We start from the raw sequence: 27,088 nt of genomic DNA on the forward strand, positions 1-27,088 counted from the left end.
GGTTAGGCAGGGTAATGGTTAGATATTTAGTTGTGATGGTTAAGGATAGGGTAAGGGGTTAGGGAATGTGTGTGTGTGTGTGTTTGCGTGTGTGTAACCCTGTCAGGGCTGAAGATCAGAGCTCTATTTCCGAGGAACTGTCAAAGAAAGTGCGCGTGCCGGTTTTTATGACGTCAACGGCGATTCCTGAAATGGGCAGGGCTATACGCGATAACGGAACTTCACAACAAACTTTAGTATCTCGCGCTCGTGCTCCCTGTGCAAGCCTGCCGGGATGGACGTCTGTCATCTCAGCGAGTTTTGTGACGAGGTAAATAACGTGTAGCTAATACATATCATTAATTCACTGATATTATAGATCGGCACATGACTTGAGCGAACGATATTCAGGCACCAAGTCCGGAATTTGCACGTGTTACTAACTAAATGTGCACTTGGCTTCATGTAGCAGGAATATTTACTCTGCATATGCTAAACTACTAAAACCGCAGTGTATAGATTTAATTGTATACGTCTTCCGGGGACACAACTTCACTTCATTTTAACTTCACTCATTGTACAACATGGATTAGACGTAATGTAGCTGTCACCGTGCTGTGTGACTGTGTATACGTTTAATATGTGTGTGTATGATTACAATGATGTTGTCTTTATGAATATTTGTGTGTACGTGAATGTTTTCTTGTGTTTCCCGCAGGCACTTCAGGCCTGTGTTCAAATGTGATGGCCATTCTCAGGAAGAGGTGGATCTTGTCCATCTTGCTGCTTTACCTACTCACTGACTGTTTTGCTGCTGCAGGTAGACTCATTCAAACTTTGTTCCAGTAGATGTATAGAAGTAAGTTTTTTTCTGTATGACAGACATTGCTGTATGGGGTCATTTTGGTCCAAGTTTTCTGTGCTATTTTGAGGGATCAGATTTGGTAAGGTTAAGCACTTAATTGTGACATTATGACATGTGAATTAGACAACCCCCCCCACTAAAGTTGCTACGTTTTGCACAATGTCAGTATCCTCCTGATACTATTAGTTATACTTTTATTACTATATGATATGACTATGATACTATTATTAATATATTAGTTATGACGCTCAAGGACAAACAAACATTTGCAGAAAAAACTCCCGCCTGGAGGGTGTATTGAGTTACATTTCACATCTATAGAATTTCAAGAATCTAAAGTCACTTAATATTTCACTACATGAAATAGGAAATGCTGCCTGTTTGTTCCTCCACATTGCAGTATAGTATAGTAAAGTATAGTACAAGTCTACATACGAGTACCACTATTAAACTAGTCTCTAGCAAAATATACAGTGCTGCTTTATGCAATTCAATGTCTGCAGGGTCTGATGGGATTCGGGTTGGGTTGTGAAAACAAAAATAGAAGACAGTCACTGCTGAAAATACTAACAACAATAGCAAGTAAAGGAAAAACTAAGCAATAAAAAGAAGTGAAGTTTAATTATTTTACTGTGTCTTCTAAAGAAGAAGTGGCAACAAAAGAAGGGTGCAGCCCTCTGATATGACTCTAGTAGAAGTGTTCACTTCCTGTTAATGTTACCAACTGAGAGCTTAACTGTAGGGTGTTGCATTCAGGCGTCTTTCACCGGACACGTTTCACAGGCTTACTAGAAATGGGTTAAGGTGACAGTCTTGTTATCAATAACACAAAAAGGTGTGTGTCTGTGTTTTTTTGGATGTGTGCAGATACAGTATATACGTCTGTGGTGAGGTCTGCATGTTGCTTTCTAGCTCTTTTTTCCTCTCCGATTCAGAAACTCAAAATTACATTTAATTTGCAAAAACAAACCTGTTTTTATTTAATCTGCATGTACAGCGCAACAACTTGATTACACCACCTGTCATATATATGAGAAAGCATATATAATATTTTAGAAATCTTTCAAAAACTTTATTTGTCAAATAACAAGCCAAATTCACCGTATTATACTCAAATTTGAGCCAACACAGAAATTAATCAGCGTAACATATAACCACTAAAACATTTTTTTCTGTTCAGGAATGCAAGTAAATAACTGTAATTTGGCATCTTATTCAAGAAATAATTTAGTTTTACTATTTTTTTGTATGCAGTAAATTAGAAAATTCATGGATAACAATAATAATAATTTTAGCATTAAAAATATCATTTTGGTTAATGAGCTTCTACGTACTGGTGAATTAACCATTACAGAAACATTAAAAAATATTTTGAGAATTACCAATGCTGTTAATTTAGGGCAGCTGACTATATAAAGACTATAAAAGGCCCCTTGCTGACACCTGCTGTCTGAAGATTAACTTGGCAAATTTGAACGCAAAGAAGGACAGGAAGTCATGGTGGGGATGACTGTGTTTCTAGTTAGTTAACCTGTGCGCCCTGTGCTGAGGGGCAGCAGGAAAGTTATTAATAATATCATCATCATCATCATCATCTACTGCTTTATCCCCCACCAGAGGGTCGCAGGGGGTGCACACGGTACACCACCGTGTGGCCCCTATTAATAATATATTCATTATTTATATTAAAATATAATTTGGAAGAATGAGGAATTGTTTCTGGTCATTGGTGCAGACCACCGTATTTGATTTGGCAGAGATTTTATGCGACATGCCCTTCCTGACACAACCCTCCCATTTATCTGGGCTGAGGACCAGATAAAAATGAGCACATGATTCGCTGTGGCAACCCCTAGAGAGGAAGGAGGAAGCTGAAAGAAAACCAAAATATTTATTTATATATATAATATTTATTTGTCCCTCGATAAAAATTCTAATACTCAATTTTTGTTGAAGTCTAATTTTTATCCATTACTGTCCAGGTCCTCCAGCTCGTCCCTTGCGCCCTGAGTGCTGTATGCCATGTAATGAAAAAAGCTGTAGTGTAAATATCCACTGTACCTGGGATCAAGGGCCGGACCCTCACATTCCTACCACATACATCCTGCACTGGGAACCAACAGACAGCGCGTAAACACAACCTTTAATATTTCTTGTGACATGTGACATGATTCAAATTTTGGTTGCATTAATCTGATAACACGGGAAGAAGTCTTCTCATTTACTCGTTTTGTCTTCTAGGGAGGAGGAGCAGCCGACCAGTTCTAACAGTTCAAGCAGGGTTATCGATCGTGAACACTTTTACTACCATGAAGAACTTCGTGTTTGGGTTGAGGCTAAAAACCAGCATGGTTCTGTGCACTCAGAAGAGAATGTCTTCAATATATCAGATATCAGTGAGCACTACCAAAGACATTTTCAGTTCATAAAGCCAATTCCTTACTTACCTTAAAGTAATATTCCTATGTTTTTCTGTCTTAAGTCAAGCCACCCCCTCCTGCTATCACACTGAGACAGCTGGAGCCATTAGAGATAGAGTGGCGTTCCATTTGTAGTGACCTGCATTACTCCATGGGAAACTGTGACGTCCGAAATCGCATTGAGACTAACAATGTCTGGCCTAAGGTGAATTTGTTTTAGGTTTTGTCTTGCCACAAAATCTCTTCACGACAGTGAGGGTACATTTATTTTGAGGGTACAAAATAAATGTATGTCCAGAAAGCAAGCTTTAAGGTATTCTTGTAAGGAAATCTGAATATTGTTAATTTACTCTCAAGCTCCTTTTTTTATTCTTGTCTGCACAGCACGAGGGTGGATTCCTTCACACCTACACAATTGACAGCCCTCTTCCTGGCACAGTTTACGAATTTCAAGTTCGCTGTGCCTGTAGCATCGGCTTAATGAGTAACTGGAGCACTATCCACAGAATAAGGAGTGCAGAAAAGGGTGAGTCCTAATGTGTGTCTTGCTCTGAAGCTGAAAGTAAATACCCAAACACTTCTTTACCTCTCTCATTCAGCTCCTCTTGGAGAGCTCAACATATGGACATACTGTGGGTCATCACCTGCAAGTTTTGACTGTGCACTGAGCTGGAAGGTAGGCAAAAAAAAAATCCATAATAATCATTCACTGACTGAAATAATGACTGAGAGTCACGTATTATGTGGACTCACCCTTCGCTATAACCTCCTTGTCTTCTTCCTCCCAGAAACTTCCTTTATCTCACGCACGGGGTGTCATTGTTGGATATGAAGTTAGACTCTATTACAACAATGGTACAGCCACGTTGGTGAATGTTTCCACAGCTGAGCCAAGAGGCCAGCTGTTCTGCAGTGACGTGCAGTGTCACCTCCCTGCCTCTCTAAAGGATGTCTCATCTGTGTGTGTATCAGCCTTCAATGCTCGTGGTGCCACAGTGCCTTCTCATCTAATTATGCCAACACCAGGTATCACTTGCCCAACTTTAATGATGTCATTAAACTAATTTACATCTTCTTTGACAACGTCCTAAAATGAGCTGCTAACTAGCTGGATTAAATATTAATCGATTTTAACTCATGCACTTCTTAAATCAAAAGCACATTGTTAGTCTGATAGATGAAGTCAGGAGTCCACGAGTCAAATACTGCATGCAATAAACCCCATGTCAATGATTTGCATATATAAAATAATAATGATGTAGGCCACACGTTTGGTGTAGTGGTTAGCACTCTTGCCTTTGCAACAAGAAGACCCGGGTTGGAACAAGGGCCTTTCTGCATGGAGTTTGCATGTTCTTGTGTGTTTGTGTGTGGGTTTTCTCTGGGTTCTCCGGCTTCGAATATGTAACAGTCAAGAGGAATATGGGGATTAGGTAAATTGGTTGCTATAAATTGATAGGCGTGAATTGTTATTTGCCCTGCGATGGACTGGCAAACTGTCCAGGGCCCTTTGTCAGCTGAGACTGGCACAGCACCCCCCAGTGGAGGATAAAGCGGTAGATAATGGATGGATGCAAAATAATAATGACTGGATAAAGAAGAACATATTCATGTTCATATGAATCACAACACATGTGTGAACTACAAATTATTCCCTAAAAATGTGTTTGTGCCTCAATCACTAAATGAAATAAGGAAATGTGCATAACATAAATGTAGCTGCAGATCTGTAGTGCTAACACTCGGTTGAATCCTTAATATGTTTGTTAAATTTTAGTGAAGTTCATATATGACAATCTGACTAGATATCTCTGAAAAAACATGTTATACAGTCGCACCGTTACTGTGGCTAAACTGAACTAACAAAGCATTTGTGTCTTGCGCAGCTAAAAACGAAAATGAACACGCTCTCGACCTCAAGATGAATGAAGAGAACCTCACTGTGTCCTGGGATCAGCCGCTCTCTCACACCCTGAATGAATATGTGGTGCAGTACAAACAAGTAGGATGTCCTCCAGGCCAAGGATTTGATTGGGTCAAAGTAGACAGCAGCCAAGAAACAGTGTTTTTCAAAGGTCTGTTTGATTATGATATACTCCGAGCGGTAATGGAAGGAACAGGAAAACATTACACACACTGTCATTTTGAGTGGTGTCATTTAGTAATGAGTCTTACCTGAGGATTTGCCATGTGCTATGCAAGTGGTTAACAAAGTGACTGTTTACTCATAGGTATGTATCTCCACCTACAGGTAATTTTAAAAAGTACACACCCTACCAAGTGTCACTGTTCTCGTTGTCACATGACAAGAATGTCCGTCACCTTTCATCAGTTATTGGATATTCTCTTGAAGGAAGTAAGTATACATTTGTTGTTTTTAGTCAATCCTTACTTGAGTTCAAGAACCTCATGCATCCCTCATATTCATCTCTCAATTTCTTTTCAGCTCCCTCCAGTGTGCCATTGTTTAAGGTGTCTTCTATTGCTGCCACTCAGGTGACCCTGTTTTGGGAATGTGTTCCTCTGTCCATGCAGAATGGGCAGATCCAATATTACCAACTTGGAACAGACGAACAAAACGGTACAGAATATGTAATTGTAATGGTATAAAAGAGAGAAAATGTACATTGTTACAGCAGCAAGACAGTAAAGATAATAAGTAATAAACATGCACTACCAAAAATTATGAATAATGATGAACAAACTAAAGTAATACTGTAATTGATTGATTGAGCCAAGTCTCTGCCAGGTATTCTCTAAATGCTCAACCTCATTCCAAACAATATGTTTCTCCTAGTGTACAATGTGAGTGCATCCTCTCAGTGTGAGAATGGAACATTTGAGCTGAAGCATCTACATCCAGGCCAGGAGTACAAAGTGTGGATTAGAGCTGTGACTGGGGCCGGGTCTGGAGCAAACACCACTGCAAGGTTTAGCACAAGGAAACAGCATGACCATTATGGTACAACTTCACATCTTAACTGTTTCCTTTTTATTGTGTTGGACACATTGATAAAATATTACATAATTTTCTGGCAGGTGTAATAAATATCACTGATGCCCTTTTTCTTACTATTTTTTTCAGTGTATGTGATCCCAACCCTGCTTGCATCATTTGTTCTGGTTATAATATGCATTCTTATTTTACTCCGGTGAGATAATCAATTTATATCAACTTGTCTTTGGTTTGCTAAAACTGAATTGTGTGAACATTAATGTTCATGTTTTTTCTTCTTGATTACTCTCAAAGACTGTATTGAGCCTGAGATTGCTGAGTGTGTGTTCTCTTTTGTCTTTTTATTCCCTCATTTCCCAGTTGTTTTCGAGCAAAAACATGTCAACATGTGGCTTCATGTCTCTGTGAGAAAGTGCCAGATCCCGGCAACAGCCAAATCTTCAGACATATGAAGCTCCAGGTGAGAGACTGTGAGCCTTGTTTCGTCTCAGAACATGATTTACACAATTTGAAGATACAGGCTGATGGTCTACCTCCAGCCTGTATCTTCAAAGGGAGGGGGGTACCAAATTCAGAGGGGAATGTTGAGCCATTGTTATATTGGTTATTGCTTTTCCTGTTTGCAACCACATACTCACCAATGTTGTTAATCTGTGTTGGCATATAGAGATTCTGTGCCCAATGTTTCCAACAGAATTAGAATTAGATTTTTGGCAGCATTTACTTACGTGCAAAATAGAATGGCTACAAATACATTTACGTTTATTACAAAACTTTGATGGACCAACACAGTTTTTGTATTCAGTGGTGTGTGTGTGTGATCTTCCTATAGATTAATGACCCCTTGGCTTGGATCTGCCTACCCATGTATGAACAACATCCTACGATCTCTGTTTTGGAGGTTGTTAAAAACCAGATCAACCTGAAGAAAACCTCAGATGTTGATGAGATAACTTGGACAGCGGCAAGAGATGGGTGCTCATACAAGGACTGCCAAGATAAACAGATTCAGGATGCTGTTACAAAGGAGCGTGACAGGACAGACCACAGATGTGAAAGAGAGGAGTATAGCAAGATGGTTGACTCTGATGAGGAAGGGGATAGGGAGGAGGACAAGGATGATTGTTCGAGCTCATCAAATAAAGAACAGTTTACATCAGGTTATGAAAAGCACTTCATGCCCACTGCTTTGGAATTACAGAACGTTTGATGTTTTTGAGTGGACATTCATCTGCCGGACAGTTTGGGGTGGACTTGGTCATTGTATGGAAAGATTTGCTTATTTGAAAGTTAATGGCAACTCATCCATTAGTCCCCTACTTTTTTTTGTTGCATTTTCATGTTGAACCAAACTAACAACATATGAATGTGCATTGTGTGTTCAGGGTGCATTGCAAATGTATTAATCTATTGCTCTTAAGACAAGAATACGAAATGCAAATGCAAATACACTATATCAACGCAAGCGTCATTCATAATTAAAATGACTCAAGGGAACAGAAGAAAATGTAACTTGATTGATAGAAAAGGCTAACTTCTGAGATGATTTTACGCAAGTGTCACTTCTAAAATGATTAGGTGAATTGTTTTAACGGACGACCTTGAAATTTAACGGAAAAAAAGCAACAAATAAGTAAAAAATATTTAGGGATTATGGATTGAAAAAGTCATGGAAATATAATTGTTATGGAAACCGCACCCATGTACTGACAATCTTATTAACATTATTCGGTTCATTGTTGTTTTGATTGATTTTAGAGCGTTATTCAACTTTCTGGAAGACGTTAACGAGATCTCGCGTTTTTATCGAGAAGGGTGTTGAACGGAAGCCGCCGTGGGACAGTTCCTGTCGGCGTGCTCATTTGAACCAAAGGAACGGCTGCTAGGAAGGGGAGAAGAGCGGCCCAGTCCAGAAAAATCCACCTTTCAACTCGACATTGTATGTACATTGGTTCGTTTACACGGTTAGAAAGCTAAATCACGTCGATCAGACTGTCCGACAGGGTACGTTATTCTGATAAAGTTAGTAAAAGTCCGCAATCTAACATTAGCCTAGCTAGCTGCGATAGCATTGTCTTAAGGGTCTTGACTATTAAGCCGCTAACACTAGCATTCAAAACGTGTTCGCCAAGTTGTGTTTAATATTGGACACTGGTATTTTTAACAACCGTTTAACAAAAACGTTTGAGCTCGTGTTTAGTTTCTTTATCACGATGCGTATGCAGTGGGTTTCATATGAAGAGCAAATGGCCATTTCGTCCATTTTCGTGCCGGGCACACTGGTTACACCCTGCCTGAAATTGCCTGGCCGACCAGGCCTGAGCAAGAGGGCTTTGGTTAGAAACCAATTAGATATATAAAATCATCGCTAGCGCGGGATCACCATGAGATAAAAAATAATCAATATTATATTAGTGGTAAAGCAATAAGAGTAGTTAGACAGAGTAAAAGGAAAACACATGGCCTTTTAGCTTGTAGCCGCATTGTGGCGAAACCTGTTGTAACTCGAATCCAACTTTACCCCAACCCGAAGCACCACGAGGGTGCCCGGGCAAGGACGCAACGGGGCTGCTGCGACATACAGCGAATACCACCATTTTAAACGTGTTTTTTTTACAGTCTATGAGCTACCATGACTGAATACAAGCCCCTCGTGTCAGGCACGTGTTTTCCGCTAAACGCACGTTTGAGCGCTTAACATTGAGACGGCGCAGACATCTGCGAAATTCACACCGTTGGACTGGGTAGCGTGGGGTGGAGGTCGATTAAACGTGCAGCCCGGGCCTCGTTTTGTGCGTGTTTCCCCTACATTCAAATGTCGTTTTGAGCCACTTCCGCGCGACTTTACGCTGTACTTTGACCCTACACCATGCGTGGCTTCCTACAAGTCTTAGCACTATGACCCAAAAACCGGTGTTCAGTGTTTCCCTACTTTTTAAAGGTGACAAACTATAGCGATGTATTTCACAGTATGATTTGTGACGAGAGTTAATTGTATCCTGTCAAACGTATTATACCCTTTTGCTGCCATTTCTGCCTTTTATAGTGTGTTATTCATGTTGCATTAAACATATTTTACACTGTAAAAGAGCAATAGATCTTGTGTGTGATCTTGTAGTTTACATTCCTGACCATACATGTGCATGTGGCCTTTGGATGTGATGCATGAAAAAAAACATCTGATTTCCACTGATGGTTTTTGTATTCATACTGTCTGATCCAGAGACCACTTGCTTACATATTGTAGTTTTCATATGTTTCATTTGTAAATTATCACAGTACACTAGTAAACTGTATAGATCTAAATGAAGAGTGTGTGTGTGTTTTCAGGATGGAGTGGCAGCCAGATGAGCAGGGACTTCAGCAGGTCCTCCAACTGCTCAAAGACTCACAGTCTCCCAACACAGTCACGCAGAGAGCTGTCCAACAAGTATCCTGCTATACCCCATGTAAAGCTAGTGACTGAATGAAATTGTAAATAGATTATGTTGTCAGTTTGGAATTTGAGTATCCACGCATGCTTAGGGTGTTTCTTCAGTAGCCTTTAAGTTGAACTACAAGACAACTATAGAAATAAAGTAATTAATCAAACATCGATAACAGACCTAAAAAAGTAAGATGCCACTAGATAAATGTTGCTTGAACATTGCCCATTAACCCAATGATGGGAATAGCTACGTGATGTTAACGACCCAACCACATGTACATTCAGATACATGTCAACACTTGCATACCACTTGCATAGGTGTGTATCTCCACAGTTTTGGGGCCCAGTTTGGATACCTCACTGGTAGACTTGACTGTCTTCTGAAGGTTGGGATTTCATCCCACTCTCCGCTCGTCTGCATGCGTCCCAGGGGAAGACACTTAACCCCACACATATTGACAACCGTTCTGACAGCAAGCCAATGGGTATGATAGATGTGTGATGTAGAATAAGCACTGAATGTAAATGCACTGTGTGAATCGCATAACTGCAGTATAAAGCACTTTGAGTTGTCTTCCAGGGTAGAAATGTGCTATATAAAGTACCACATCCATCGTCACTAGATGCAGTATTTGGCCATCTGTAATGTGGTCTATGGTCTGCTGCAGGGCCTTTGTATAGATTCCTAGGTTGTTAAGCAACAGGATGATGCATGTTGCAATAAAGCTGTTTCAGCTGACTCTTACTGGAGGGGTTATTGCTTCATCAGCAGCATCCTTCCATTTCAAAGTAGAATGAATTTTAAGAAAAGTACTTGATTATAGAATGGATAAAAATAAAATGGCTGGAAAGGGTTAGAAAACAAAAAACCATTGGAAACTTAAAGAAAAAGTAGCTTTTATATTTTTCCTTTTTTTGCTGTTGTACAATTGTCAGACACACACACACCATGATATGAATATCAACTGGTTGTTTTGTGATGCTTGGTGAATGATCCTTAATAGCCATGCCAGAAACTTGAACAACTCAATCAGTTTCCAGACTTCAACAATTATCTCATCTTTGTCCTCACACGACTCAAGACTGAAGGTGAGTGGCCATGTATGTTTTCCCTGTTTTAGCCTTGTATTACACAACTATATGATTGAACCGTCTCAAACACTAAGAGCTCTCTGAGATGCCAATAGTGCATTTTAAACAAGTTTTTAACTTGAGAATGCGCTCCCTAATTGCACAAGACTTCATTGAGAGTGGAGGAATGTTTTTAGTTACAGGCAAAAATAGTCTGTTTTTCTACACAGTGAGATTCTTTTAGGTTTAGGTTTTTGGAAATGTACAAAAATACCGTAAACTGCAGGTATAATGAACCGAAATAAGATTAAAACATCTGTTCAGGATACTGTACATGTTCTTAACTGGCTGTTTTCTCTCTTGACCAACCTTCCTACTTAATCTACTCAGACGAGCCAACTCGCTCTCTGAGCGGTCTCATCTTGAAGAACAATGTTAAAGCCCACTACCAGAATTTCCCCCCAGCAGTTGCTGTATTCATCAAGCAGGAATGTCTCAACCACATTGGTGACCCCTCACCACTCATTCGTGCCACCATTGGTGAGTCTGCTTTTTTGTATTTCCATCCACATGACAACTGGCTCTTCATTACCCTGGAAATGATGCATAAATATATATCCTGACTTCCTGTGAAGTATTTGTATTCATACTGTCTGATCCAGAGCTGCTGTGGTGGCAATTGTTTGAGATCCTTTTTATTAAGGAACTTGGTCAAGTCTTAATTGTTTTCTCCCACTACCTCTCTTTAACCTCTAGGCATCCTCATCACCACTATTGCCTCCAAAGGAGAGCTACAGACGTGGCCTGAACTACTGCCACAGCTCTGCAACCTGCTCAACTCGGAAGACTACAACACTTGCGAGGTGTGCACTTGCCACAGTCTCATCTTAATTATTTTTATACTATGGAATACAGGGCTGGTACTTTCAGTAAAGCACTGCATTTACTTACGAAATTCTGTTGGGATTTTAACTCATCATTGTTTCCCATTATTTTGCTTGTGGTGGACTGCCATATTAGTTTTTTTTCTACTACAGTTTTCTAATTGGCCAAAAAGATTTTAATTTATCATATAGGTCCCCAAACACTTAAGTACATATAAATGCCTTCGCAGTCATACACTTGACATTTCATCAGAGAAAGCAAGTAAGAAATGCATGCCTCTATATTTTGTGTATTTTTTGGTTATATTAATTTATGTTTTTTTTGTTTTTTTAAATGGCGACAAACCCAGGTGAACCTTTTTGTTTGCGTGATTTTTACATGTTAAACACATCAGATTCACACTATGTTATTGTATCCAAACAACACTTGGGAGCATTCGCCCTAAGCATCTTATGATATAAAGTTTACATGGTGTTTCAACCAAATAGGATACAAGAGAAACAGTGACCCACAAGCCTGAACAGGCACATCTGAATGTTGGAGATGAGTGTGTTTCGTAGTTATTCATCTGGCAGCTGCTGAAACCTTGTTAACTTGTACAATAATGGCAAAACTGAAATATGTATACATGTATATGCCAAATAGAGCATTAATTCATAATAATAGCAAAGTTTTGAATTGGTTGATTGATTAATAAAAATATCCATCCAAAGAAGGCTATGACTTTATAGGAAGAGTTTGTACTTTTGTGACTGAAATGATTCACCATTCTGCTGAAAGGTGATTTGTGTACTCCAATATACTCTGGTCCTTGTGGTCTTGTTGTATTTTCTGATGCAGTCTCATTCTCTCCTGTGTGTCCCTGTATGTTTGCTTTTGATTTGACAGCCTCTCTGTGTATGTCCGTGTCTCAGGGCTCGTTTGGAGCACTGCAGAAGATCTGCGAAGACTCGTCGGAGCTGTTGGACAGCGACGCTCTGGACAGGCCCCTGAACATTATGATACCTAAATTCCTGCAATTCTTCAAGCACTGCAGCCCTAAGATCAGGTACAGGAGAGAGCAGGAGCCATTTTGTCACAAGCACCTGGGTGTGTCGCATACTGATACCTCACTTAAAGTGAAGGTGTTTGTATTGATGTCGTCTGATCCAAATAGTCAGATTACACTCTGAAATACAAGGAAAGAGTTGTCTTAATTGCCGTATCGGGGCACTTTAAGTTTAATGTTTCACGAAAAGGCTTATAATAGTCCCTTAGACTCACTTTGTCATTAGGGCCAACACACAAATCATGTCTGGGAAGATGTGGCTGAAAGATTTTTACATAAAGAGTCAGAAAGTCAGACAAACATGTATTTTTAATATTTGGTGTCAGTCAAATCAACAGTTATTTTTCTCAAATGACCAAAAATTAAATCACGTATTTTAAAAAATTTCAGCGGCTTGGCGCTATTCGATGGAGTGTGTGCTCATATTACGTGAGGGAGTGGCACAGCTGTGCATGTCTGTCAGCGCAACTGCATACATTGTTGGCTCTCTCAAATGTGTTTTCACCTTAGGTGGTGGAACAAATTGGCCATCCCTGCAATTACTACCACAGTTTGTTCTTTCATTAAGCCCTTCAAACAGTGTTTTGCATATACCGGTTTTGGGTATGAACCGGTTTGCCATCCAGCACTTACTCATACCTCAGACTGTATCATACTATAGGATGTTATGGTATTTAAAAAAAAATTGTTACTTTCAAACTATGGTATAGCTTGAAACCAGCCCAACATGTTATACTTATAAAGTTTTAGCATTTTGCTCGACCCCCAATAGGTTACTGTTCTGAGATATTATGACAAACACTTAAATCCCTCTTCTGTGCTTAACTCTGTCAACATGCTTTCCAGTGGCTTGATAAATTTCCATGTCATCCTCACAGGTCCCATGCAATTGCCTGTGTGAACCAGTTCATCATTGGCAGAGCTCAGGCCCTTATGGACAACATTGATACTTTCATAGAGGTGAGCTGTGTTTGAACAATGTGATGGATCACACTTTTTATTTGTTTTTTTTATATTTTCCTTTTCCATCAAAGTTTTAACGTCTTGTTTACTCCTCTCTACTTTTAGAGCTTATTTGTGCTGGCAGCAGACGAGGACCCCGAGGTGCGAAAAAATGTGTGCCGAGCCTTGGTCATGTTACTTGAGGTCCGCATCGACCGCCTCATCCCCCATATGCACAGTATCATCCAGGTAAGGGGTGGATAGCTTCCTACTTGGCTGTGGATGTTTTTAAATGTCCATATAGTTTGTCTTTTGCATCTGGACATGATGAGAAACCCAGCTCATTGATTTACAATGATACATTTTGTTCCTAAATTTTCTGATCCCGATGTATATATTTTTTTTAAATTGATGCACACCGTGCTCGTATTTTCCTCCCTGTTTTTTTATTTTACACACAAGTCTTGTTATCTCTCTTGCAGTACATGTTGCAGCGGACGCAGGATCCAGATGAAAATGTGTCTCTTGAAGCCTGTGAGTTCTGGTTGACTCTAGCAGAGCAGCCCATCTGTCAAGAGATGCTGTCTGGACACTTGGTGCAGTGAGTAGCTCATTAATTGTCATGTGTAGTAGGTACGTGTGTGACACGAACTTTCAGGTCAGACATCTTTCCATTTATCGTATATGATGAGATCTATGTTGATCTTGTAGATTTATTTTAAGTTTGCAAACAAGAACAAGATTTGGTTTTGATATTACCTGCCAAACGGCCACCTTTTACCTACATACATATACATTTATCAACAGTTGTGACCAAATGAATAATTTTTTTTTTTCCTATTCTTATAATTCAGACTGATACCAATATTAGTAAATGGGATGAAGTACTCGGAGATAGACATCATACTGTTGAAGGTGAGCTTTCATCTCATTCTCTTTTCCTTATACAATACTTTCTCAAACTGTGAAATGCCCTTACGGAAACACTGACTGGAAATTGTCCCTATTATTCTAAATAAATCCTGATTTAAATGAGTTAAATTAAATGGTCATACTGTATGACAAATTATGGCTCTAAATCATGGGTTTAGACAGCAATTAAGGTGATTTCCACAATTTGTAATGGTGCTTTAAGGGTTAATTCTTGGTCTTAGGGAAAGCATTACCCATATTAAACCATCAATATATTAACTAAATAAACAATAAAAACAACCTCCCATTTTCTGGATATGATGAAACACCCAGCTCATTGATTTACAATGATACTTTTTGTTCCTATTGTTTTCTGATCCAGACATCACACACTCTATATTCTGAATTGACAATCTCTGAGAACATATCACATTTTATTTGGTATAGAAAAATAATTCAAGTGTGTGTCCAGGGTGATGTGGAGGAGGATGAGGCAGTACCAGACAGCGATCAGGACATCAAACCCCGTTTCCACAAGTCCCGCACAGTCACCTTGCAGCATGGAGGAGGAGAGGGTGAGGACGGTGAAGACATTGAAGATGATGACGATGATGACGATGACACTCTGTCAGACTGGAACCTGCGTAAGTGGAGGACAAATGGGACCAGAAATGCATGAGATAACACACTGCACAAGCCTTGAGACAAAATTAATTCTGTATCCTTTGTGGATCATCTGATTTTCTCCTGTATTCTCACTCGGATGTTATTTTGAAATTTGAAAATGACTGCACTGCTGGAAAGCATTACTGAGAATTACTCCAGTATTACTCCCATTACACATCAATATATTAACTAAATAAACAACTGCCCATTTTCTGGATATGATGAAACACCCAGCTCATTGATTTACAATGATACTTTTTGTTCCTATTGTTTTCTGATCCAGACATCCCATAAGCTCTTACCCCTGGTATTTCAAAACTAATTTTCCTTAAAAGTCTTAGGAATATTGCATAGTTTTGACACCCAGATATTTTTCCAGAAGCAAGTACAATGTTCCTTTTCAGGCCACCTTCAAAGTGTCATGTTTTTGTTTTTTTTTAATGTAGGAAAGTGCTCAGCAGCAGCCCTGGATGTGTTGGCTAATGTGTTCCGTGACGATCTGCTCCCACACCTCCTCCCACTTCTGAAAGACCTACTCTTCAGCCCTGAGTGGGTCATCAAGGAGTCTGGCATCCTGGTGTTGGGGGCCATAGCTGAGGGTAAGGCTTGGTGGATAATGGTTCTCACAGAAAATACAAATGTGCCACCAGAAAAGATCAAGTTGGAGCCATTTAAATGTGAATGTCTGACTTATTTCTGGTTAATGGACACAGGCATCAGTCGTGTGAGCGTGTGCAGATCTTACTGTAGTTGTGAAGACAAATTATGGCTCAAAATCATGGGTTTACCCAGCAGTATTTTTTTCACTATTTGAAATGATGTTTTTAGGCTTAATGCTTGGTTTTAGGGAAAGCACTACTGAGCTTTGCTCCCATTACATCATCAATATATTAACAAAAACAACCGCCCATTTTCTGGATATGATGAAACACCCAGCTCATTGATTCACAATGATACTTTTTGTTCCTTTTGTTTTCTGATCCAGACATCACAAACTCTTTACATTCTAAATTGACACTCTGAGAACATGTATCACATTTGTATTTGGTATAGAACATTCAAAAGTGGAATAAGTCAACTCTAGCCTTAGTAATTACATGTAATTACAAACCATTTAAATAGAAAATCCAGATAAGACTGTTAAGAACAAGAAAAAGATGAAGATTTAAGATGAAAGAGGGTGGACTAATCCAACTTATTGCATCTCTCCTTGGGTTCAGGCTGCATGCAGGGTATGGTGCCCTACCTACCGGAGTTGATGCCCCATCTCATCCAGTGTCTTTGCGACAAGAAGGCTCTTGTACGCTCCATTGCCTGTTGGACCCTGAGTCGGTACGCACATTGGGTGGTGTCCCAGCCCCCTGACTCCTGCCTCAAACCGCTAATGACGGAGCTTCTGAAACGCATCCTGGACAGCAACAAAAGAGTGCAAGAGGCTGCCTGCAGGTGAGCAGCGTCATACTTTTCTTCCTCTTACTTTCATATGTGGATATGATGAAAATCCCAGCTCATTGATAAACAATGATACACGTTGTTCCCATATTGATATCTGATCTACCTCCTCTATTTATTACTTCTAGACAGTAACATTTGTACATTACCTGTTGATTGAATTTTCCTTCTTGATCTTTATCTCAGTGCATTTGCCACATTAGAAGAGGAGGCATGCACAGAGCTGGTTCCATACCTGAGCTTCATCCTGGACACGCTGGTCTTTGCCTTTGGGAAATACCAGCACAAAAATCTCCTCATTCTCTATGATGCCATAGGAACTCTTGCAGATTCAGTGGGTCATCACCTTAATCAGCCTGTAAGTGCTTGTAAATTTTAATATGTTTTTGAAAAAGAATGTGCACACCAAAGTGTTTATTTACTTATGTTTTTAAAAGGGTTTAATGGTTTGTTTTGAAATAAATAAAATCAACTCACTATTAAAGATTAACAGTGAGTTAAAATTAAACATTGTAGGAATTTGGTGGTTACAGTCAAGAGAACTGTTAGAAAACTTAAATGTCCTCTTTCATGAACTCTGGAGTGTTGCACCACCACGTTTGTACACTAACAACATATCAAACACTGGCTGAGAGCAGTGTGTTTGTTACCTGAAGGTCACCTTTGTGTAGAGACATGATATTTTCGTCTTTCTTGATCAACATTCATTACGTCGTTGGTCGAAAGGTCAAAAATTCTAACATGCTCACAAGATGGGAGAGTGAGGCAAAGATATTCAGTTGGTTGCAATATGCAACCTCACCTCGGGATGGAACTATTCTACACAGAGGTCTTAAGTTTAAAGAAATAGGTCAACATTTATTGGGAATGTACTTCCGTTGCCATTAGTATGATAATGTTTACATCACTATCATTTTCTTTTGCAGTTTAGATTTGTGGAGATGAAAAAAACACATTGATTTGATCATATTAGGGATGACATGGCGATGCTTGTTGGCAGATCAGGGCCAGTCTTTAGTCATGATGTGCCATAGTGCTTTTGTTGAAGAATTTGCCCCTGTGATCTTATTCGTTTGTCATTTCTCAGGAGTACATTCAGAAGTTGATGCCCCCTCTAATTGCCAAATGGAATGAGCTGAAGGATGAAGACAAGGATCTTTTCCCGCTACTAGAGGTAAGATGTTGTACCTGCTCTACTGCTGTTTTTTTATTTTCATTGTCCTATTGTGCAAGTCTCCATCCTGAAAGATTAGACCACAATTGTTCATCAGAATGTCAATCACTCGATGATAGCCAATACCAAGTCTTACTGTGGTCATATTTGCCATCAAGGGTGCTATAATGTCATTTGTTGGAACCCAGTCAGCAAATTTTGCATTCCTGTTTTGATAAGATACCCCTGTGTTGTCTTACAGTGTCTGTCATCGGTAGCCACCGCTCTGCAGAGTGGCTTTTTGCCTTACTGTGAGCCTGTTTATCAGCGTTGTGTCACACTGGTCCAAAAGACATTAGCTCAGGCTATGGTGAGAAAAGGCACACATTCACACCCTCACTGAGTAAGTGTGTTGGGAATTTATTTTCACATTTATTTTCACAGATGTATAACCAGCATCCAGACCAGTATGAGTCTCCTGACAAGGATTTTATGATTGTGGCTCTGGATCTGCTGAGCGGCCTGGCCGAAGGTTTGGGGTCTAATGTGGAGCAGCTAGTCGCCCGTTCCAACATCATGACCCTGCTTTTCCAGTGCATGCAGGTATGTAGAGGAGTAGTAGAGATGCACACAGTGTGAATTTGTGCAATTATAACCACAAGATGGTAGGGGTGGGAATGTTAAGGTTTCTATCTTACACTCTTTCACCTGTGAGGCCGTGACTTCTGTTTTGGTTTCGTTGAGCATTGCGATCGACGCATCTGTGAAATAGCACCGCTGTATCTCGGTGCCATGCTTTTTTTGTTACGTGCTCCCCATAAAGTGTCAGGGTGATGGCGCACATCTAGTTTGCGTATCTAGTTTTTTGTTCATGCTATAAGTTTATGAGAAACCAGTTACGTCATTATCACAATATAAGATGCATGAGGAATTCCAGTAAAACAGTTATAACAAGTTTGTTTTTCTTGCAGGACACGATGCCTGAAGTGAGGCAAAGCTCTTTTGCCCTGCTGGGTGATCTAACTAAGGCCTGCTTTATTCATGTGAAGCCTTGTATTGGTGAGTGTGCTGTACCAGGAAAGCGTACTAAAATAATATGCCTTCATCTGGCTGTTTGGTCTCCTCTATTTAGTTGGATAACACACATATAGGGATGTCACGATTATAGATTTTTCTTGGTACGATTATTGTCGGAGAATTAATCACGATATTACGATTATGCGTTAATTGATTTCACAACACTGAATGTGTAAAATCACATGAACACTGCTTATAGGTCTTAAACTTTCATTTATTTATGTTTTGATGCCAAAATAACGAAATATACAGCAAATACACTAAACTGTTATGTAGAAACAATTATTAATCCCCCAGGGGAAATGTTTAATTTATTTAAGTCATCAATTGTCATCTATACCAAATGTTTAAGTTAATTTTATTCGTTTTAATAATTTATCTATTTGTATGTGGCCAGATTTAAAATGTATCTATTATTGTGGTTTGCTTATTTCATGTTTAAATTACAATGACAGAAATAAAATTGTAATAAATGAAATGGACATCACATTACGTATAATGTGACTGCCGTTGTCGTGCACAATTAATTGCAACATTTAATTTCCTACCAATTCATTATTCCGTTATTTGAACATTCACGTTATTTAACCCAGTTACTGTGCATTTCCCTTTCTCTGGCACACAGAGACGGTGGTTATCCCGCAGATGGTGAAACATATTACTCATAATTCCTTTCACAGCTATTTTTTGTGGCATGATTTGCAGGCTGGCGCGCCATCATCCACAATGACACCTTGGTCATTTTTTTTTTAAGTCGAAAAACTCCCACATGCGCTTTGTTGGAGGGAATAACTCTTCCCCTCGGGAACGGCGGCATTCTGCAACTCGCATGGTTCCAGGCTTCCAGCATAGTCTTTTCTGACGATATTGAGGAAACATTACGATTAATATACCGTAGTGTTTAATACCACAATTAATTGTGAAATCAAGTAATCGTGACATCCCTTACACATACATGAACACTTATGCAGGTGTGCCTTTGCTAACCACGTAGGAGATGCTTCCAGGAAGTATTTTAATGCCATTCATACTCCACAACAGCCTTTATGGCCACTTGGTTGATAAAGTGTGAATGAGAACAAAAATAACACAAGATGCGCACACACAAAATTTACCCCTTGTAGTAGATATACCATGTCTTAAGTGATAGACTTGCAATTTGTAAAGAATTAAGTGATTGAATTTTAACGGGTGTGTTTTTAATACTCTTCCTCCAGCTGAGTTCATGCCCATCTTGGGGCTCAACCTGAACCCAGAATTTATCTCCGTATGCAACAACGCCACCTGGGCCATCGGGGAGATAGCCATGCAAATGGGTAAGGAAGCAGGTCGCAGTTGGATGATATTTCAAATTTTCCCTCCCCATTTCCTGGATATGACGAAACACCCAGCTCATTGACAAACAATGATACCTTTTTGTTCCTAATATTTTCTGATCCAGACGTCACATAAGCTTTTAAAAAAAAAACACAAACTGGAAACCTAAACGAAGTCTGCCAGCATAGTCAAGTAACAATGCTGTCACTTAAATGATATATGGAGTCCCTGGTTAACTTGATTAACTGCTTTGTTTTGATTAAACTTACCTGCTAAAATCTGAGTCCTAGCCTAAAATGTGATTATATTGGCTGCTGCTTCTGCTGCAGTTTGAATCGTGTGTCCACTCATTATGATAATGTGCTCTTCCCACTGCATGTGTCAAATAGGTGCAGAGATGCAGTCTTATGTAGGCATGGTCCTGCCTCATCTAGTAGAAATCATAAACAGACCCAACACGCCCAAGACCCTGTTGGAAAACACAGGTACACAAACACCAATACTTTGCATGGTATGGTTGAGATATTATCTGGGAATTACTGATTTATTTCTATTTGTTTTTTTTTCCCTATGTGCAGCAATTACAATTGGCAGATTGGGTTACATCTGTCCTCAGGAAGTAGCACCACAGCTGCAGCAATTCATCAGACCATGGTGAGTCACATGTGTAAATCTCTACATAATATTTTATAGGGCTGCAACTAATGATTGTTTTCATAATCGACAATCTTCTTGATTAACTGAGTAATCATTCGGTCTGTATCGATGTTTTTCCAAACCTGGAAATCTCAAATGTCTTGTTTTGTTCATAAAAGTATTCAGTTTAATGGTTTCTTTGTCACGGAGCAAAAACATTCACATTTAACAAGCTTGTTTTATTCTTTCAAATACACTACAACCAATTATCAAAATAGCTGACAATTTAAAAAGCCCTCTCTTCTATCACTATGTACACATAATTATTTCCATATTGTTCCCTTTTTAAGGTGCTCATCATTGAGAAACATCAGAGATAACGAGGAGAAGGACTCAGCCTTTCGGGGAATTTGTGTAATGATTGGCGTCAACCCTGGAGGAGTAGTACAGGTGAGGCGGTGTGCTTACAGCTGTTTCGGCTTCAGAGATAACAGAATTCTGTGTAAGGAAATAACACGCTTTATCTGTCCAGGATTTTATTTTCTTCTGTGATGCCGTGGCTTCATGGGTCAACCCAAAAGACGATTTGAGAGACATGTTTTATAAGGTAGGTGCTTCATCAAAATATAAAACGTTTTTTTAGATGCCAGTGCGTAATTATGGGCACCATTTGTCATGAAACTGTCTTCTGCTGACTTGCCACATTCTGTGATGATCACCTAACAGACATTCGAAATCTGATTTATATAGTGTGGATGATTTTTGAATCTGAGAATTGTGGCAAGAATTTGCAGAAAAGATTTTCACATTCAAGTCATTGAAAGTGACAATTAGTTATCACTCATGCAAGTAGTTAAAGCAGGGTTTTCAGTGTTTAGAATATTTTTGACATTTGTTCACCTCCTGTTCATTAACAAGAAACTAGAATGAACTACAATTCAAGGCATGGAGTAAACACTGGTTTAGCTGCTCTATGTTGCAATGGTCCTGTCTAGCCAATTGATTTTTCAATTCAGTCATACTTTCACTTTTCATGTCATGTTTTTTTCCAAGGCTGAGTTGTTGTGAACACAATACTATTATCACAATATTTTTTTGGTGCTTAATCTACATCCACACTTTTTTTTTTTCCCCTCCAAGATCCTTCATGGCTTCAAAGACCAGGTTGGAGAGGAAAACTGGCAGCAGTTTTCTGAGCAGTTCCCTCCCATTTTGAAAGAGCGCCTGTCTGCCTGCTATGGAGTCTAACCCAATTTTCTCCTTGGTCCAAACAGGACACGGGCTTGTTAGGTATGTCCGTCACACATCTCTTCATAACAACATGCATACACACCACCCTTCACATACACCCGTCCTTCTGGAAATGATGAAAACCCCAGCTCATTGATTAACAATGATACATTTTGTTCCCAAATACATTTTCTGATCCAGAATCTCACTTTACACACACACACACACACACACACCACTGCATCCTTTTTAAACGTTGCTTAAAGCTCTGATATGCAATATTTAAACTAGATGTTACGATTGAGCGTGCATATAAGAACAAACGTGATGATGATATTCACATGTACCCATTTGAACGCAGCATATTTCTTTATGGAGTTTTTTTTTTTGTTTTTTTTTTTTACAAAATCCCATTATGAACCTACGGAGAAGCACTGTCATGTCATTGTTTCCTGGTATCTTGTGAGGCAGAATGTTCCAAGTTGCACCTTTTTGTTAAATTTGAAATATATATTTATTAACCCCTTTCTGTTTCTTAGGTTACTGTAAAGGAGGCTTACTGGGAAGTCATGGCACTGCTGAGATCGTGGGGAGGAATGAGAGCTGGAGGGATGTGACTGACCCTCTAACCAGTGGATGACCCACCTTTACCATGTGTTTCTCTGAGGGAGGGTGGTGGGTGTGGGTGGGCAAACTGGGGATATACATATACCTCTTGGATTAAACGCTTCACTAAATCCAAACACACTCAAAAGTGACTTTCACCAACATCACTGCAGGGATCCTAGATGGGTGAAGGCAAAATAGGGTCTGGCTTTGACCTTTCCAGCCTCCGTTTGATTATATTGTTGAGGTAGATGACAGCTGGGAGGCAGTGGAAGATAAGTACATAATAAGGATTTATCTGAGCCACCATGGGGGTTCCACAGTCCTTAATACCACAATGCACATAGTCGGTAGAAACTCACAGATGTAACTGCTTTTTAACAGGACTGTGCCAGAGATTAAACCAAAAAACATGCTTTTACTATGTAATAATGCAGGAAATGTGCACATTTTTGCCCCTCTTTTATGGCAAAATAGCATAAACCATTGAGGGGGTGCATTGTTAAGGGTCTTATTCTCTTTTCAGGTGTACATTCAGCTGATTTTACTTCCCCTCCTTGGTTGCTTTCTTTTGGATTACAGATTTCTCCCTCATTTGAGGCTTAAAAGATGCAATAGGTTTGCCCTCCAAGGTTTTACCAGCTAATTATTATTTTTTGCTTGACATTTGTCCTAAGTGATGCAAGTTTGAGTGAATGCCAGTGTTTTTTCCTCTTTGTTGCACTGACACCAGAGAAGGGAAGATGCTGTAACTGGGGCGTTCTTGTCAGTAGTTCTCTTGTCCACCTTTTTATATCGATAATTCATGACCCCTATATGTAAATGTAGGCTCTGCCAAGCCGCGTAAGGTGTGGCAACATAGAAATAAGGCCCATGGTACATGGTTTGAAAAGTTTGTTGTTGCAGCATTAGTAATATTACTGTCTATAAAGGTTGAAAATCCTTATTGCTGTTGCTGCTGCTATGTCATACTTAACAGACTTGATAAGAGCGATAAGACATATTTGAGAGTGAAATACTGATACAAATGCACTTTTTCTTTTTGATTTCCCAGTGTCGGGCGTAATGATATGCTGATTTTGAGATATAGTTCTTTGATAAGTGATTTTACAACTGTTAATGACTTGCCAATGCAAGTGTAATGATAATATTAAGCGATGGTAAAATGACCAGGTGAGACTTGAGCCAAAACGTAGGAATGTGATGTAGCGCCTTATGAAATGGATTTAATAGGAGTTCGGAGGGGGGGGGGTACATCTTATCTATAGTACTTTGGATTTATTACTGCTTGAGGTTGTCCCTGTTTTTATCAGAACTATTCATTGAGTAATACCTGTTTGAGACATCCAAAAGACATCCAAGCTGTCATTTACATTGCATGCTTTTTAGTGAGTCCTTCATTTTTTCTTTTTTAGCCCAACTGTTCTCTTTGGAGGTAGTAACCTTATGCAGGTTTGCCAATGGCAACACAGTCTGCTGCTACAAAAAAGAAGGTAGTTCAACTTATAAGTCTTAATACATCTCCCCTGATGGCAGTGAGCTCATGTGAGAGAATGATGGTCTTCATCCAGCTTTATTTTTTAGTCATTGTCCACAGTGGACACGTCGTGAAAGTGTGTATGGCTGTTGGCCTCTTGGTGTTTTACTAAAAAGTCAATGTTGACCTGCCACCTAATGGCAATCTTGCACATGCAGGATGAAGTCTAAAGGACTTGAAAGTTAGGAAAATATCAAGTCTATATTAATCTATCCTCTCTTTTTAAAAAAAAAAAACAAACAAAAAACAACCCAAAACAAAACTTGGCTCACATCTGTTAGATATGTATAGATTCAGCATCAATGTAGATTTTCCCAGAAACCGAATATGAAGCACCATTGGCAGAATTTGTATTCCTGACCTTTTATAGTATTTTTTTTAATTTTTTTTTATTAAAGCTGCAATGTCCCACAGGCTGAATATGTACGGCATCTTCAGGTTTAACTGGACGTTGAGAGTTGCAATGCCATAAGTCGGATTGATTGAAGCATTAATTTCAAGAATGCTTCAGGGGAATGATGTTCCTGTGTCACGAAGTATTGATTTAAAAAGAAAAAAAAGTTTTTGCCACTCTTCACCATGTTAAACACTAGGCTGTTAACGGAAGTCAATTAAAATGTGCGTTGTCCACAATGACTTTTTAATTTTTTTTATTATTATTTCCATGCACATGGTCAAGTTTCGTTTATTTATTTTGTTTTTTTTATTATGTGCTTCAGTGCACAAATTGTTTTGGACTTTAAAAGTTTTTTTTTTGTTTTGTTCTTTTTATTTAAAGAATTTTGTTTTCGTTGTTTTATAGCGGACCATTTGATTATATCAAATTTGATGTGGTTGGACTGAAGGGAGGTTGGTGGTTGCATACTTAGGGGAAGAATGTGGAAAACAATTTACTTGTTTCAATCTCTTAACAAGGCTGGCTATTGATTTTGATGTAGTACCTTTTTTTGCTGAACTGTGGTGCCAGTCAAACATCCCTATATTTAATTTTTGTGAATAGGGCAAAAATAAACATTTTCTATTATGCTTTGAGCCACTGAGTTTTTTTTTAAAAAAAAGAATTTAATTGTCAATATTCTCAAAGGTTTTATTGCGACTTGTGTATTAAAACGTAATTCATTTGAGACGGAACATGTACCACTCACTCTGTTGACTTTCAATATTACTGCCTTGCTTTTGTATTTCATTTCATGCAGCTCATTGAGGTTTGACAGTGTCTACATGCAGGTGAAAGATGGGGCTTCTTTTTAGTGGTTTAATTCATAACTGATAATTATCAACAGTTTTTCACCTGACATTGTTCATCCTACCTGAAGACCGTGGTGCTAAAGTTCGAGAGAATCACCAGCTTGGATGACTATCCTTGACGACTACTTCTGTTGAAATGTTTTTTCTGCTTGGTGAGTGGGGCTTAATGCTCGCCCTACCGGTGGGGAGGAAACTCAGTTAGCGCATTCACTGTCCACACACACACACGCACACACCCAAGGCACTGTGGGGGGGGGGTGGTTACTCAACAATTAGAGTAACCGTTTGGAAAAGTTAATACTGTTTGTTTGTGCCAGACGGGACTTGTTGGGTATTATGTTAATCCAGGGAATTTTGGGATGTTCTAGATTATTTAATGTTTTGTGTTTACAGGAGGGTGTGTTACTGTTTTGCTTTGAGATGAGTTGGACCTTGAGAGCCTCCACTTCAGACATAACGCACTGATGTTTTCTTTCCCTGTGGTAATCTCACGCTCTGCTATTGTACTTCAGTGTCTGCGGTTTGCTAGCCACTTTATTAGGTACGCAGAACACCTTATTAAATGGCAGCAGTGGCACCCAGGAAGGGCCTTTTGTTGCTGTAGCCCGTCTCCTTCAAAGGCTTGACATGGTCTGTGTTAGTAATTTACTTTTGTTTTTGTGTAACCTTTTATTTAGGGAGGTTATCTCATTGAGACACGGGGTATCACTTTTAAGAGAGACCTGTCGTGGACGGTCACAACAGTACAACACAGTTAAAGGAAATGTGCAAAATGTCAAGTGAATAATCAGATCACCTTTCTTCCCCTCTGTGATGCTTGGTTTGAACGTCATGGCAGGTTAGTGTTCCACACTTGTGCAATTTGGCCAAATGATTGTTCTTTATCACTAACTGGCACTCGTAAATATGAGCACATTCCCCCCATTTAGTTAAACTCCACTGGCCTGTACATTTTAGGATTGAATGTCAGCTTCTGCATCTTCACACACCTTCCTGATCACTCCGGTCAGCTGATGCTGACTGTAAGACCGGTATTGAGTTAATTAAGTTAATTACTTTAAATGATAAGTGCAGGATGACTTGCTACAGTGTAGTTTGTGAACAGGGAAAGTTACCGTTGGCTTTAAGCCTTCGATTGAATATTCTTGCAAGGAAAGGAACGTGACTTTGTGGACCTTTGATGTTTGTTCATTAGATAAAAGGTACTGGGAGACATATACTAGAAAATATCTAACAGTTTTGTATGTGTTTTGACCATCAGGTCAAGCTATGTTACGTTAGGTTACGTTATATTTCTATGTGTTGATCCGAAAGAAGCTTGGATATACAGTGTGAGGGTAGAAATGCGACAAGTGGAAATAAATGACTTTCTTACCTTGGTGGTCAATGAACAGCTAATGACTTCCGGTGGTTGTGGATTTAAGTGTGTGTTCGCCACTACGTTGACTGTGCCAAAAAGTAAGTGCAAGCTCAGAGGGGACCTGTGTGTTTGCAGAGCAATGACCTGCCTGTGCACATAAGACAGGACTCTTCCTTCTCTGTTTTTAAATCTCTTCTTAAAACTCATCTCATTTCATTGGCTTTTGACACTATTTTTGTTTTTATTGTGCTTAATTCCATGTTTTACGTCTTTTACTTTATTTTAGTTGTTTTTTAGAGGT

General features: G+C 39.3%; 2 protein-coding genes and 2 non-coding genes across 6 annotated transcripts; all 4 read left to right on the top strand.

Annotated features, from left to right (window-relative positions):
* The first annotated feature begins 223 nt into the window (after positions 1–223).
* Positions 224–9,308, top strand: LOC122784900 (interleukin-12 receptor subunit beta-2-like). Its single transcript, XM_044050325.1, has 15 exons — positions 224–310; positions 698–799; positions 2,827–2,974; positions 3,086–3,240; positions 3,327–3,469; positions 3,649–3,790; positions 3,864–3,940; positions 4,053–4,290; positions 5,151–5,339; positions 5,516–5,620; positions 5,711–5,845; positions 6,062–6,226; positions 6,350–6,416; positions 6,581–6,680; positions 7,053–9,308. The coding sequence occupies exons 2-15, from the start codon at positions 724–726 to the stop codon at positions 7,428–7,430; spliced, it is 2,118 nt and encodes a 705-aa protein (XP_043906260.1). The 5' UTR covers positions 224–310; positions 698–723; the 3' UTR covers positions 7,431–9,308.
* On the top strand, positions 8,099–25,203 carry LOC122784899 (transportin-2-like). Of its 3 annotated transcripts, XM_044050323.1 has the most exons (25): positions 8,099–8,159; positions 9,551–9,650; positions 10,661–10,736; positions 11,109–11,258; positions 11,475–11,581; positions 12,518–12,651; positions 13,530–13,611; positions 13,720–13,842; positions 14,076–14,194; positions 14,448–14,508; positions 14,978–15,149; positions 15,618–15,770; positions 16,392–16,617; positions 16,810–16,981; positions 17,711–17,797; positions 18,039–18,146; positions 18,221–18,379; positions 18,748–18,835; positions 20,071–20,169; positions 20,560–20,655; positions 20,749–20,824; positions 21,157–21,256; positions 21,339–21,413; positions 21,947–22,096; positions 22,576–25,203. In XM_044050323.1, exons 2-24 carry the CDS (start codon positions 9,552–9,554, stop codon positions 22,052–22,054), a joined length of 2,670 nt encoding a protein of 889 aa, XP_043906258.1. In that variant the 5' UTR covers positions 8,099–8,159; position 9,551; the 3' UTR covers positions 22,055–22,096; positions 22,576–25,203. The 3 variants fall into 3 exon arrangements, with proteins under 3 accessions (XP_043906258.1, XP_043906257.1, XP_043906259.1); XM_044050322.1 differs by having other exon boundaries at positions 20,560–20,824; XM_044050324.1 differs by lacking the exons at positions 8,099–8,159; positions 9,551–9,650; positions 10,661–10,736; positions 11,109–11,258 and having other exon boundaries at positions 11,517–11,581; positions 12,492–12,651.
* LOC122785936 lies at positions 9,373–9,443 on the top strand. Its single transcript, XR_006362377.1, has one exon. It is a non-coding gene; the product is annotated as a small nucleolar RNA SNORD41 (small nucleolar RNA).
* On the top strand, positions 11,312–11,380 carry LOC122785937. Its single transcript, XR_006362378.1, has one exon. It is a non-coding gene; the product is annotated as a small nucleolar RNA SNORD41 (small nucleolar RNA).
* Positions 25,204–27,088: the final 1,885 nt, after the last annotated feature.

This window comes from Solea senegalensis, linkage group LG19 (assembly GCF_019176455.1).
Source record: "Solea senegalensis isolate Sse05_10M linkage group LG19, IFAPA_SoseM_1, whole genome shotgun sequence".
Taxonomy (NCBI): Eukaryota; Metazoa; Chordata; class Actinopteri; order Pleuronectiformes; family Soleidae; genus Solea; species Solea senegalensis.

Bases quoted from the DNA above. Each gene is read 5' to 3' on its own strand.
- LOC122784900 (XM_044050325.1), top strand. From the start codon at position 724: ATGGCCATTCTCAGGAAGAGGTGGATCTTGTCCATCTTGCTGCTTTAC. The intron at 800-2,826 runs GTAGACTCATTC...ATTACTGTCCAG, and splicing joins TGACTGTTTTGCTGCTGCAG to GTCCTCCAGCTCGTCCCTTG. The intron at 3,241-3,326 runs GTGAGCACTACC...TTCTGTCTTAAG, and splicing joins CTTCAATATATCAGATATCA to TCAAGCCACCCCCTCCTGCT.
- LOC122784899 (XM_044050322.1), top strand. From the start codon at position 9,552: ATGGAGTGGCAGCCAGATGAGCAGGGACTTCAGCAGGTCCTCCAACTG. The intron at 13,612-13,719 runs GTGAGCTGTGTT...CTCTACTTTTAG, and splicing joins ACATTGATACTTTCATAGAG to AGCTTATTTGTGCTGGCAGC. The intron at 14,195-14,447 runs GTGAGTAGCTCA...CTTATAATTCAG, and splicing joins CTGTCTGGACACTTGGTGCA to ACTGATACCAATATTAGTAA.